This window comes from Lepidochelys olivacea (genome assembly GCF_965140295.1).
Source record: "Lepidochelys olivacea isolate rLepOli2 genome assembly, chromosome: 6".
NCBI classification, from domain to species: Eukaryota; Metazoa; Chordata; order Testudines; family Cheloniidae; genus Lepidochelys; species Lepidochelys olivacea.
This window is the reverse complement of record NC_140416.1, coordinates 11,904,134-11,917,744: the sequence shown is the minus strand read 5'-3', so window position 1 is coordinate 11,917,744 and position 13,611 is coordinate 11,904,134. Positions and strand designations below refer to the sequence as shown.

Here is a 13,611-nt window from a genome sequence, read left to right as displayed (position 1 = left end):
AGGCTTTCTAGAGGAAAGGAAGGTCTACCATCACATCCTCAGTACTCCAAGTTTACCAAGTCAGGGATCAAACCTTTCCCTCCAGTTAAGATGGGAAATCAAATCTGGTACTAGGACACAAAATGGAACCATTAGAAACAATCTCTACAATACTGTTTTTGTTTTTCTTATCAGTTTAAAGTAGCATTCTTAAAAGGCCAGCGCGTCTATTAGGAGAATAAGTGAAACAAATGCTTTGTCCATCAAGGAACCATTTCTTCAGCTTCTTTCTGGTAAAGTTGTCCTTCAGACAGCACTTGACTATTTCACAAAGTTGCTTCCCTGTAGCACGTTAATGGAGACATCTCCTTAACTTTTCCTGGGCCAGATCCTACCGAGCGACACCAAATTACACCTGCTGAAGATTGGACCCATCATATTTAAAACAATCTTACCAAAAGGAAATCAAATTAAATTGTCTTGATGTGTGATGGATGAGCAAGTATTATTTAGACAGGAACAAAAACAAGATTTGTGTGTACAATGTGCAGGAGAGAATTAAGGTATCAGAGCTTCTAACACCACTATATTCTTGCAAGTCTGGGCAGCAATTATTGAGATCTATGGGACAGCAGGAAAATTTCCCTCTCATGAGTAAGAACTCACTTAATAAGGCCAATTTCCACTTTCTACGGCGAAAGGAATAGAGCATCATATTAAGAAATCATCAGAGTAGTGACCCATGCATCCCTCCATACGTTTACCACACATTACAAGGTGGAAATCTCATTGGGGTATTTGGCTATCGAGTCCTGCAGTCTGCCATCCTTCCTTGATAACCTCTTTTCCTTCTTCCTCTCCTTTTTCGTTTCTAGATTCCTTGCTACATCCCAATAGTCCGTCTTCAGACCAAGGCCTTCTTTGGGCACGAGAACAGGGAAATCTTCTCATGGCAAGGAACCTGACAGTCCAGAGAAGCCCTCCCTTAGCTAAGAGTTAATCAGTCTGTCAGTGTGGTATAATTTACATTCACTTTGGAGGGCAGCATTCTGGAGTTGTGGTATGGTCTTCTTCATGGTACAGGAAGATCAGCTCATGCAAAAAAATATATCTGAGCTGTCCAGATGAATGCTAGTGGGCACTGCTCCCCAGTCGTCTTTCTCTAAACTAATGGATTCCATGGGCATGAGATTTTAGTCTTATTCATATGTTTCTCTGCTCTGTGTCACTATGGGATGACTTCCTTGCCTTGAAAACTAGCTCTGGAGCTATGCTGTACTGGTGTGGAGAACCCTTCAAAACAGGGAGCATGGAGGAACAAGGACATTGGAGTAACGGGTAACAAGTTGGTGCTCTGATGGCTAGGATCAGCAGGAATCAGAAGAAAGCTTTGAGTGCCTGGGACCAATTCTACTACAGATAGTTCAGGGAAGTGTGGATGGAGGGACAATATCAGTGGCACAGGAGAATCCTATCTCTTAAACACTCTGCATGGGGCACAAGAGAGCAAGGACTCACCAAGTCACGTCCAAAGGCTTGAGAAAGCACCATCTCCTGCTCCAATTTCTTCTTGATGTACTCAGCAGACAACACCATTCCCTGAGGGCAGACACCAAAGAGCATAGACCAAAATGTGATCATTAGCATATCAGCACAGTCTCAACACACAGAGGCTAGCAAATTACTGCAAGGACCTAGTGAGCTTTCCAGCTAAGGCTCTGGACTGCACCCAAGGCGTGATGGGGGAAAGTACTGCCTCAGCCTTTCACTTCATTTGGAGAGGAATTAATTGGGGTATCAGCAAGTATGTGTCTAGTTAGCATGGTTGTGAACTGCTATACAGTAGCAGAAGTAATAAATATTTATATTATGGTAGCACCCAGAGGCTCCAGTCAGGACTAGGGCCCACTGTCATTCCAAAGTATGAAACCAACATGTCTTTGAAAGCTTTCTGACACTTGGAACATTAGGCCATCTATCTTTGGTATTTACAGTCACACAGGAAGTCTCTGGCAGAACAGCGAATTGAACCCGGATCTCCGGAGTGCTAGCACCTTAACCATGTTCCTCTTAATTTCAATCTGTAAATAAAAAATGTTAACTATTCTAACAAGTTAACGGGAAAATAATGAGAACATCAAGGTTCTTGTTATGCTTACTAGCAACAGAGAGTGAGAAAACTGTCTAGAAGCCCAGATGGGTAGAGGAATGGGTCCACTGGTGAACGGATACTGAACACATCAGAGTGGGTTTGTAGTTGTAAACTATTTGGGGGACTTTAGTTAGGTAGAATCTAGAAACTTCTGGAAGGTGGCTGGGGAACTGATAACACAGTTCTATAGAAAGCTGGCCAGCTCATCTTATTTGTCTGCCTTCAGTCTACACAGTGTTGAATTCAGCACATGGCTGTTTCTCATTCTATCCATAGTAAATATGGAGGCTGCTGATCCACACTGCAAGAGATGATTAGTGTTTAGTGATCAGCTAACACCAACGTATGAATGTGATGGGGTATACAAACCCCACACTGGGACGGAAGGGGTTAAAGGAGTTCCTGGGCCCAGCTAACCCTGCCACTCCAACCCAAGAGTATGGAGACACAGGTTAAAAAGGGAGCAACCCAGCTCAGAAGGGAGAGGCTGGGAAGGAGTGCAGACCTACCCAGAAAGCCAAAAGGAGCTGGAGAAGCCTCCTAGAGGAGACAAGACCATATGCAGAGCCCAGCCAGGGCCAGCAGGTTTTGGTTTCCTTCTTTTTTCTTATCTGAGACCAGAAGCAGTGGTAGGAAGTGACCCAGGGAAGGTAGCTCAGAGGGCCCCCTGCTGGATGCCAAACACTGCTAACCTTCCTAGGACCCTGGGAGCCCAGTGGATTGGGCAGGCCCAGACTCCCCTACCACTGCCCCCGCAACGAGCCGATACTTACCGCTAGGCCCCTCTGCCCCCAGAGGACCCTATTACAATGAATCACCTGACTCAATCTGCCTAAAGGTGAACAATATGATAGGAAACAAGGGCTTGGATGGCCTGAAATAACTAAAACAGCTCTAAAGTAAAAAGTGAACATTGTCAAGTGTTGTCCATTAAGATATAAGGGATCCATGCACATTGCAAAAATGTGCAGCAACTTGGGTTTCTTCAAATTCTTCAAGATCAAATGTACCACTGAACTGAATGAAATTGGTAATGAAAGGGAAGAGGAGAACACTTATGAGTTTGTAAACCTACAAATGAGACATCTGTGATGCTAATATCATCAAAAAGTTGCTATCAGGATCATTTAAGTCTCTGTTCCAGGCCTTCTGACAGTTCTTCAACTTCAACCTCATTCAAGAACAGTCCCTGTTCATCTTTAACTTCAATGGGAACGTCTGAAAATCAGGTCACTTATTTAGATAACTAACATGGATTTTAGGCTCCTATTTTTGAAAATCCTGACCTGAATCCATGATGATATGTTACTACTGGGTTGAATTAGTCAGCCTTATAGATATATTCTTGATATTGATAGTCTAATACACACAGTCATTTTACTATTATGGAACCATAGTCATAGCTTCATCATTATCGTTAGAGCTGCATTTAGTTTTCCTGTTAAACTGGGATATCATTCTGTAAATTATGAAGGAATAAAAAACGGGGCCTAATTTAAAAACTGGCACATCACTGGTAGGGGGCAGAAAGGAGAATTTGGGGAGTTACAAGAAAATACTTTGTACTGTTCTGTAGTTCTAAGGAGTTAAAAATGACTCCTTTTTGAAATCTGGGGAGTCTAATATTACTTTGGATCCCTCTAGCTCAAAACCCCTTCACATTTTCCCCAGAGATAAATCTTTCTGAAAATCCATACATAGGCTCTACTGGAAGAAGAGAAGTTGTTATTAATTGTTATTAGGAACTGTTGTATCTAGCTGTTATAGTTAAAAGAGCATGCTATTTGTCATAGCCATAACTTTTAAGGCTTTTTGTTACAAGACATGGTCCCTGTCTGTCACCCTGGCTAGCTTGCTACCAGGAAAGATTCCTCTGTTACCTTATTATTTTATTTCTTCTTTAGCTATTTGGCTCTAGATATGTTCATTGCACTGGACCATGAAAGAATAACCTAAGTTTTAAGAAGACAAGATGGGTGACATAATATCTTTTATTTGACCAACTTCTGTCGGTGAGAGAGACAAGCTTTCGAGCCACACAGAGCTCTTCTATGGTTCGAAAGCTTGTCTCTATCACCAGCAGAAGTTGGTCCAATAAAAGGTATACCTCACCATCTTGTCTAATATCCTGGGATCAATATGACTACAACTAGATTGAGTTTTAAGGGCATTTTGCTCAATATAATGTAACCCTATGACTTTTTTTAAAATTATTTTTCCCATAGACTTGTGATTTTACACTACTTTTGCAATGATAACCGGCCAACCTTGAATATAGATATAGTCAAGGCCCCAGCAATAGCACAGGTCATTCTTAACTAATGAAACTATGACAACAGATGTGACTCAACCACTCCCTTCCTATTGTAGTTGTAATGAATCGGTGGTGAGGTCAGTACAAACCTGTCAAGAGTTTCCAATTGTAGATCACATGATAAACTGTACATGAAACAGAACAGTGAACTGGCTCAGCAAACGGAGGTGGGTTATTCCTGTTACTTGTGTATGTGTGAAAAAGTAATCAACACAAGAAAACAAAACAACTTATGGTAAGTCCCAATACTGCCATATACTTTTGTCAAAGATACATGTGAGTATGAGTGAAGCACTTCATTTATTTTCACATTAACTTTTGATTTTTATACAATATATTAAAAATGTATCAAGAGACATACAAAATATTATCTTATTTAGTCTTTCTTGGGAGCCAATAGCTTTTAATTATCTAGTAATTCATATTAATAACAGTCAGGACCGCCAACAGAAATTCTGGGCCCCAGGCCCAGGGCCTTCCCTGAGGGGGTGGGGCCCAGGGCGGAAGTGACAAATCCGTCACTTCCAGGACTGCCCATGCTGGCCAATCACACTGGCCTGCAGGACCCGGAGCGGTCTCGTGTGCCTAGGAGCCCTGCGGCCCGTTCCCAGATGTCACCACTGCTACTGTGGCACGAGCTGGGAGCCCCTGGGCCCTTTTAAATCGCCCCCTCCACCCCCCGTCAGCAGGCCTGATAACAGTATTTTAAAATACAGTTATATATGTCTTTGCTATTTATTATTGGGGGTTATCTAAGATCTGAAAAATATAGTCAAATATATTTTATAATTATAATTTGTTTTTATAAAATAAAAAACAAACTAAACTTCTTTTAGTTATATCTGAAGTTGCGAAGCCATTAATCAAAGAATAGCAAAGAAAATTTTAATAAAAAGGCCAAACAAAAATACAAAAAGAAAAAAGCAAATGCTCTGATAAAATATGTAATAAAATCAGACATATTTATGCAAATATTCGAAAAAGATCAGTCAAGAGAAAATCTTTATCTCTAACATGGATTTTAGATTTGCACAATAGATAATAAGATACTTGTAACTTAGATTTTCATTTTATTAATGTCATTTTCATTTGGATTTACATTTTATCTTTTTTATTTCATAAAAATTGTTTACAATTATTATTATACTACGTAATTTTGAACAAAATGCATTAGTTGAACAGCAGGAGATGTTAGCGCTAGCTCCTTTTGATAAGCATAATATTTAGTAAATGAAACGAGCAGCACAGACTTTAAATTTCTGAATGCCAATTATATGATAAAAACATTACTTCATTTATTTCTGAATATTATTTTGTTATGCTGATTAATTTTTGTTACTTCGGAAGCTTAAAACACAGCATTCACATTTACAAGAGCAAGAATGCAACCTTGGTTTCAACAATATGGCCCCATTCTGAAAGCCTATCCATAGATATAATCCTTAACCAAACACAAGAGTCCCAGTGACAGTATGCATGTGAATAAGAACTACCTGCATGAGCAAGTCTTCACATTATCACAGAATATCAGGGTTAGAAGGGACCTCAGGAGGTCATCTAGTCCAACCCCCAGCTCAAAGCAGGACCAATCCCCAATTTTTGCCCCAGATCCCAAATGGCCCCCTCAAGGATTGAACTCACAACTCTGGGTTTAGCAGGCCAATGCTCAAACCACTGAGCTAACCCACCCCCCGTTCCGGATCAGGATATTAGACCACTGTCCAGCCAAGGACTTGAGCATGTGCTTAACATTAAGCATGGAATTAGTCCCTTTGACTAAGATACTCATGTATTTAAAATTAAGCACATGCTTTAAATTTAGCACTTTGCTGTCCTGGGGTCAAAGGTGTTGTCTATACTAACTAAATCGATTTAGTTACACCAGGCCAGATCTCTAATATAGACATGCTACATCAATTTTGTTACACCAGTGTAAGTTTTCTCAATAGAGATGAGGCTCTGGTGTGGGTCGGTGACCATCTGCCTTGCAACACTGAGACTGTTACACTCTGTCAGGGCTAAATTTATTTTTCTTCCGACTGAGCTTATCAGAATTTGCTGTCAGTGATTTTGTTTTCCACCTTAACAGATTCCTTTTATTAAAGTCATATTTTTATTAATTGTGTATCTTTCTTTTCTTTGATTAATGGCACAGTGACCTTAGAAGATTTTGGGGGTTTTAATAATGCCACTTGGCCATGATACAGCCAGTTTTTTAATCCAAGGCTCTCAAATAATTAATAAATCTTACAACATTTTGGGGGACAGGGGTTGGGATTACACTGTAAAATTAGAAGGCCAAAATAAGCAGCATTTTCTGAGTACCTTGTGTCCCAGCCAGGTTCCATGGTGACCTTCAACTGGGAGGCGCTCTGCATCCCCTGTCAGGTCAGTCAGGGCATCCTGGAGGGAGAGAAACCAATACAGTTCAGAGACTGAGAGAAAGAAAGACAGCAAGAGGGTGAAATGAACTCTCTGCTTGTACCGAAGGAGATTCCCAAGGACCAAGCATAAGCTGGGTGCATGCTGGTGAGGGTGAACGCCAGGAGACTTCCATCACAGAGCATCCATACCTTTGGAGACAGAGTTCCTCGGATGCTGATGACCACCTTCTTCTTCTCATGGTCCACAGCCACATAGAAAGGAGTTTCATAGACCTGGGTAAAATACATTACCCTGTTAAAACCTTCAGCCCCACCTAGCTGTGATTTCCCCCCCCCCCCCCCCCGCCACACACACACACACACTTTCCCTCCCAGCTAGAGGGAAGCAGACCATCTGCATGACAGATCTCCCCTCTGGACTGTTCAAGGTCAGCAGGAACGTAAAGACTTGTATACACATGGTGCGGTCAGTCCGGAGGGGGATCTCCAGTGTCGGGGGAATGGCTTAAGAGCCTTCCAGCCATGCTAGAGAGCACATAGCTCTCATGGGGAAGTGGCTGGGGAACATGTCCGGAGCACAGCAGGTGACATAGAGTCTCCTTACCGCATCATGACAGGAGGTGTAGACAATGTCCACGGAAGTCATATTCTCATCTAGGAAGTGGCGACGGATAGCAATGGCGTTGCAGCCACAGCAGTTATCCTCCTCAATGGTGACACTAGGGGCATAGCGGGGCCGCGAGGGGCAGAGACAGCAACATCTGCAGAGAAAAAGAACTACTCTGAGGAAAAAGGAAAGGTGGGGAGAAGTGGGGCTTTGGGAAGAGGGGCGGGCAAGCAGGAGAGGCACTGAGCCGAGAAGGGAAAACAGAGGGAGATACTATGTGGGCTTGAGAGACTTTGCATGCGAGTCTCTGGCCATTGTTTTTTATGCACTGGTGCCATGAAGCTGTATCACAGCCAAGAAGGAACAGACATTTTTACCACCTAACTGTGACCTGAGTAGGTTTAGATGCCATGGCGGTAAAAATGCCCGTGCTCCCCTATGCTACAGGTGGAGCTGCACCCATGCCAAAAAATGCTCAGTTTTTCCCAGAGTAGACACACCCTCTTTTTCAGTGTCACCATGTAAAATCTTCATGAGGGGGTGCAATGTTGCTTGTGGACACCAGGAGGAGCAACAGTGCAACTAATGACCGAAGAATCAATGGTTTCAGAGTAACAGCCGTGTTAGTCTGTATCCGCAAAAAGAACAGGAGGACTTGTGGTACTTTAGAGACCAACCAATTTATTAGAGCATAAGCTTTCGTGGGCTTTCGTGCATCCAATGAAGTGGGCTGTAGCCCACGAAAGCTTATGCTCTAATAAATTGGTTAGTCTCTAAGGTGCCACAAGTACTCCTGTTCTTTTTGAAGAATCAATGTGACTGTGGGATCTTTGAACCCTGCACAACTTTGCATGCCTGGAGGGATGCTATACGTTTGTTACTGCAATCCCAAATGTCTTGTAACAGAAAAAGAGGCCATCCCTCATTCAGGTCTATGTCGGTAAAAAACAAAGCAGTTCTGGAGGCTAACCACCAAACCTAATCACCAAAAGGACTTGAAAAATGTGTTTCCCTACACCTCATGCACAAATGACTGAAAAGTGGACAGACTCTTATTAAAAACGTTCCTAAAAATCAAAACAACTTCTGGATTGAGACCGTGCCTGAAAAGCGTAGCTCCCCTCTCCCCCACAAAAAAAGAAAATAATGAGAAAGTTCCAAGCAACTGAAAATATAGAATGTTTAAAATGAAAGTGCTACCTCACTTTAACTGCAGTGCTGCTACCTGGAGGTGACCATGCTACTCCTGGAGTCAGAAATAAATGCCAGACAGCAAGGAGCACAGATCCTAGCCAAATCTCATTCACGCCAAATGTCAGCTCCTTGCATTTCTGTGCTTCCCAGAGCTGTGAGATGGCAATTCTGATTCAGTGAATATAGTCTTAATCAATTCCCCATTCTGGCTGTATGAAGCACACAGGTCTGGCAAGGTCTTTAGCATGTCAGAGAGGGCATACTGAGACACAGCCTGGATTATTTAATAGGGAGGACAGATGAGCAGTTGGGAGTAAGGGACTGAAAAGAAAGGACGGGAAGGGATAGGGAAAGTAACTGAGCAGACGAGAGGGAATGGAGCCTGAGAGAAGAAAGAAAGGAAAGAAGGAGAGGTGAGGAGAAGAGAAATGGATGGAAAGGGGAGATAGATAAAGAAAAGGAGAAAGAAGGGAAAAATGAGAAAAGGGAGAGAGGAGGCAAAATGGGGAGAGAGAGAGAGAGAAAGTGAAGGCAGATGGAGAGGCAGGGAAGGCCACTCACGAGCAGGATCTAGCCAGGCGACAGAGTCCACAGGTGGGCTTCCTCATCAGGTACATGGGCCAGCCATAGGCTGCCAGGGCAAACAGCATATAATAACAGACCTCTTTGTACCGCAGCATCTCTTGCTGAAAGAGATGAGAGATTAAGTGCCCTTCATATTCTCTTTGGTGGCGCTTGCCTCACCTAGCCTCCCTTATCCAGAGCTTTCCCCACCAAGAACTCCCTAACACGTGTTAGAGAAGTGCATCATTGTTTCCTCTTGGTGTCTGCACATTACATCAGGCCTCCCTATCCCCACCACCAGAGCAGCTACAGACCTTGGAGTACATCATCAGTTGCCTTGTGGAGGGCACATTGGTTATCCTTGGCCAGATCCTCCACTGGAGTAAATCAACCAAGCTACAGCAATTAACACCAGCTGAGGCTCTCACCCATAAATGTTTAATAACATTAAGAATTAGATCTAAAGATATTCCTGCAGTACATCAGCAAACTATCAGACTTTTGCAAGGGAAGCCATCCCACAGTGGTCTTAGCTCAATTACACTGAGGAGGTCCCAGTGCCAGTCCCAATCCGCACAAAACCCAGAGTGCCCTGCACTGCCCTAATTGAGGAGAGGAGATACTAGGTTACTACTTGTCAGTAACAGGATCTCTCTAACACAGGGGTTCTCAAACTTTATTGCACCGCAACCCCCTTCTGACAATAAAAATTATTACATGACCCCAGGAGCGGAACCGAAGCCTGAGCCTGCCCAAGCCCTACTGCCCCGGGTAGGGGGCCAAAACCACAGCCTCGCCACCTGGGTGGAGGGGCCTGTAACCTGAGCCCCACTATCCATGACCGAAGCCCTCAGGTTTTGGCTTCAGCCACGGGAGGTGGGGTTTGGGCTTTGACTTCAGCACCAGGCCCCAGCAAGTCTAAACCAGCCCTGTTGACCCCATTAAAACAGGGTCCCAACCCATTTTGGGGTCCCAACCCACAGTTTGAGTACTGCTGCTCCAACATATTGTTCCCATATAGCCACAGATGGTCATGGAGATGCACAGAGATGGAATTGTAAAGCCATTTTTCAAGTCTAGGGCCATGTGCCTCAAAGCACGTGTGGAACAGTGCTGACCTTGTCTATGAAAGGAGACACATAGGCAATTATCCACCTGTCTATAATGAGAGGCAGTCTGAAGACAAAGTGGAACACAGTGGAGCAGAATGGAACCACAGGTAGATTAATCACAGAATCACTTGATCAGAAAAGAAGCGGATTGGGTCATCCACCTCAACTCTTTTGCAACAATCCAGGAAGATGGTCAAAGTGTGCCCTCTCAAGGGCTGCAATGGCAACATGCCAGGAAACCAAAAGCTAAACAGAATTTGCACAAAATGGGACAGATTTCAGCTGTCTTCACCTTCATTAAAGAAATACAACCTTCAGACACTATTGGTTCCAGCATGCAATGTTCCATCTTGGTGTAGGTGGCCTTCTGCTCTGATCGAGATAGAACCCTGATCTTTGCTGACAGCACTTCTGTATGAAAGTCGTCTATTAACACCCTGCCTGTGTCACGGACTCCTCATTTGTGGCCTTGGACAAGTCAATTAATTGCTCTTTCTCCTCCGTGTGGGATAATACCACCTACTTCATAGGGACATGGTGAGGATAATGCTTTAGAAAGCTTTGAAAGACCCAAGCAAGAGCTAAGCTTTATTGTTATCATCATCTAATAGGTCTTTTTCATCTTTAATTTCCTTGATTATGTGAGACAGACAGAAATAAATGAAAGAGCAAACACCATCTAAGAGACAAAGGGAAACGAGCTATGAGAAGACAGTCAGTTTGCTGTTTGTTTTATGGCTCTGCACAGAGCAGGTGAGCTCATGGGCCGGTGACTTACCGAGTTTTTCAGATCCAGGTACTTGGTGTTCCTGGTCACTGGCATCCCAGACAGAAAGGCCAAGATGTCATTGTTTGCCTGTAAATCACACACACATATGGGTGAGTTCCCTCCATCCACAAAGAAACAATGGCTGTGCACAAGGGAAGGCAAGGTCCCATTGTTCTGTGCCAACACAACTCGCAGATGATGAGATCTTTTTTCCCTACCATCTGGTCAGTTTTCTGAGCTTATTTTTGTTCCAATTCCCACCCAGTCTGATCTCTAGTCCCCTGATTTTGAATCTCTCTTATCACTAGCATGACAGCCTTGGAAAATTGGGGTCCTGGACCACTTTGCTCCCATGGCATTTTTCTGCAGGGGTATCAATTAGCCAAGTTCACTTTCATTAACTCCCTGAGTACAGTAACTATCCCTAATATTCCTCCTGCCATTTTGGCTGGATACAGGAATCTTCTTTACACAAAAGTATAGAAGGGGGCATAATCTTGATGTACATGGTTAAATAATTATAATGTACTACCCGGGGGTGGGAAACTAAATCTGCATATATCACCCACCTAGAAAAAGAAAGGGGTTATGAGGTTTAATTCTTTAATGGAATCATAGAAATGTAGGACTGGAAGAGACCTCAACAGGTCATCTAATCCAGCCCCTTGCACTGAGGCAGGACTAAGTATTATCTAGAGTAGACCATCCCTGACAGGTGTTTGTCTAACCTGTTCTTTAAAACGATGGAGATTCCACAAGATCCCTAGGTAATTAGTTCCAGGGCTTAACTATCCTGACAGTTAGGAAGTGTTTCCTAATGTCTAACCTAAATCTTCCTTGATGCAATTTAAGCCCGTCCATTACGTCTTGTCCTATCCTCAGTGGTTAAGGAGAACAATTTTATCACCCTCCTTTTTATAACAACCTTTTACATACTTGAAGATTGTTATTATCTCCCCCTCAGTCTTCTCATCTCCATACGAAACAAATCCAACGTTTTCAATCTTTCCTTGTAGGCCATGTTTTCTAGACCTTAAATCATTTTTGTTGCTCTCCTCTGGACTTTCTTCAATTTGTCCACAACTTTCTCAAAGTGTATAACCCAGAACTGTGTAGCCCAGTACTCCAGTCGAGCCTTATCAGTGCTGAGTAGATTGGAAAAATTACTTCTTGTGTCTTGCTTACAACACTCCTGCTAATACGTCCCAGAACAATGTTCACTTTTTTTTGCAACAGTATTACATTGTTGGCTCACATTTAATTTGTGATCCACTATAAACCCCAGATCCTTTTCTGCAGTACTTCTTCTTAGGCAGCCATTTTCCATTTTGTATTTGTGCAATTGATTATTCCTTCTGAAGTGCAGTACTTTGCATTTGTCCTTATTGAATTTCATCCTATTTATTTCAGATCACTTCTCCAGTTCGTCAAGATCATTTTGAATTCTAATCCTATCCTCCAAAGTGCTTGCAACCCCTCCCAGCTTGGTATTGTCCACAAATTTTATTAGGGCATGTCTACACTACAGCCAAAGTCAATATAACTTACATCGCTTAGGGGTGTGAAAAATCCCCCTACAAGCAACGCAAGTTTCCCACAGACATAGCTTCCGCTTCTCACCGAGGTGGAGGAATTATGCTGACAGGAAAGCACCTCTCCCGTCGACATAGTAGTGCATCTTCACCAGATGTGCTACAGCGGTGCAGCTGCATCAGCAGAGCTGCGCTGATGTAGTGCTGTAGTGTAGATTTGCCCCAGGTTTACTTGCTATGCAATTATCCAAACAATTTATGAAGATATTGAATAGAACCAGAATCAGGACGGATCGCTGTATGGAAAGCACTTTGGGAGTCTCAGATCAAGGTGTTGCAGAAGAAGTAAGTATTTTATATTTAATTCACAACCCAATGACTGGTAACAGCCCATCATACAACCGAAATGAAGTGGGCAGAGCCTGAGGCAGGTAAAAGCAAAGGTAAAACAGGGGCCAAGTGGAAATGAGTGAGATACACGCAGTCACAGAACCCGCATTGGGACCGTGCAATCCAGACGCACTCCATGCACTCACCTCATCTAGCACTGCATTGCGCTTTGCCCTCTGCCTCTGACGCAGGAGGACCAGGCCCGCGATGATGTCAGATGGGACTATGTCAAGATCTCGGAAAAACTCAGCAAAAAGGTAGGCAATTTCAGAGTATGCATCCTGTGGAATCCAGGGAGAGGGGAGGGTTAAGGAAGAGGAGTTTGGGGGAAGGAGCAAGAGGGAAAGAGTGAGTGGGAATCAGTATGGCAGCAATGGCCTCATTCCCAGAGTGCCCTTTGAAAACATTCCCAAAAGGACCTCATGGGGAAAAGTCTCTGGTCTAATAATTATTAATATATATTATTTATATTACGGTACCATCTAAAGGCCTCAGTTGAGATTAGAGCTACACTGTGCTGGTTGTATGTAGGGACTGTCTCTTAACATTAAATCAAAATAGACAAGACAGACAAAAGGGGAAAGAAAGGAAGTATTCTTAGCCCCATTTTACAG

The 13,611-nt window shown here is 43.2% G+C and overlaps 1 protein-coding gene across 1 annotated transcript in view; it reads right to left on the bottom strand.

Moving 5' to 3' along the window:
- The window catches only part of DAGLA (diacylglycerol lipase alpha), a 45,678-nt gene that overhangs the window by 14,184 nt on the left and 17,883 nt on the right, over positions 1-13,611 (bottom strand). Inside the window, exons 6-12 of the mRNA XM_084631082.1 lie at positions 13,144-13,278; positions 11,085-11,162; positions 9,192-9,316; positions 7,434-7,590; positions 7,019-7,102; positions 6,771-6,848; positions 1,498-1,578 (exon numbers count right to left, since the gene is read on the bottom strand). Coding sequence (XP_084487208.1) covers positions 1,498-1,578; positions 6,771-6,848; positions 7,019-7,102; positions 7,434-7,590; positions 9,192-9,316; positions 11,085-11,162; positions 13,144-13,278 — 738 coding nt within the window. The remainder of the gene's footprint in view (positions 1-1,497; positions 1,579-6,770; positions 6,849-7,018; positions 7,103-7,433; positions 7,591-9,191; positions 9,317-11,084; positions 11,163-13,143; positions 13,279-13,611) is intronic.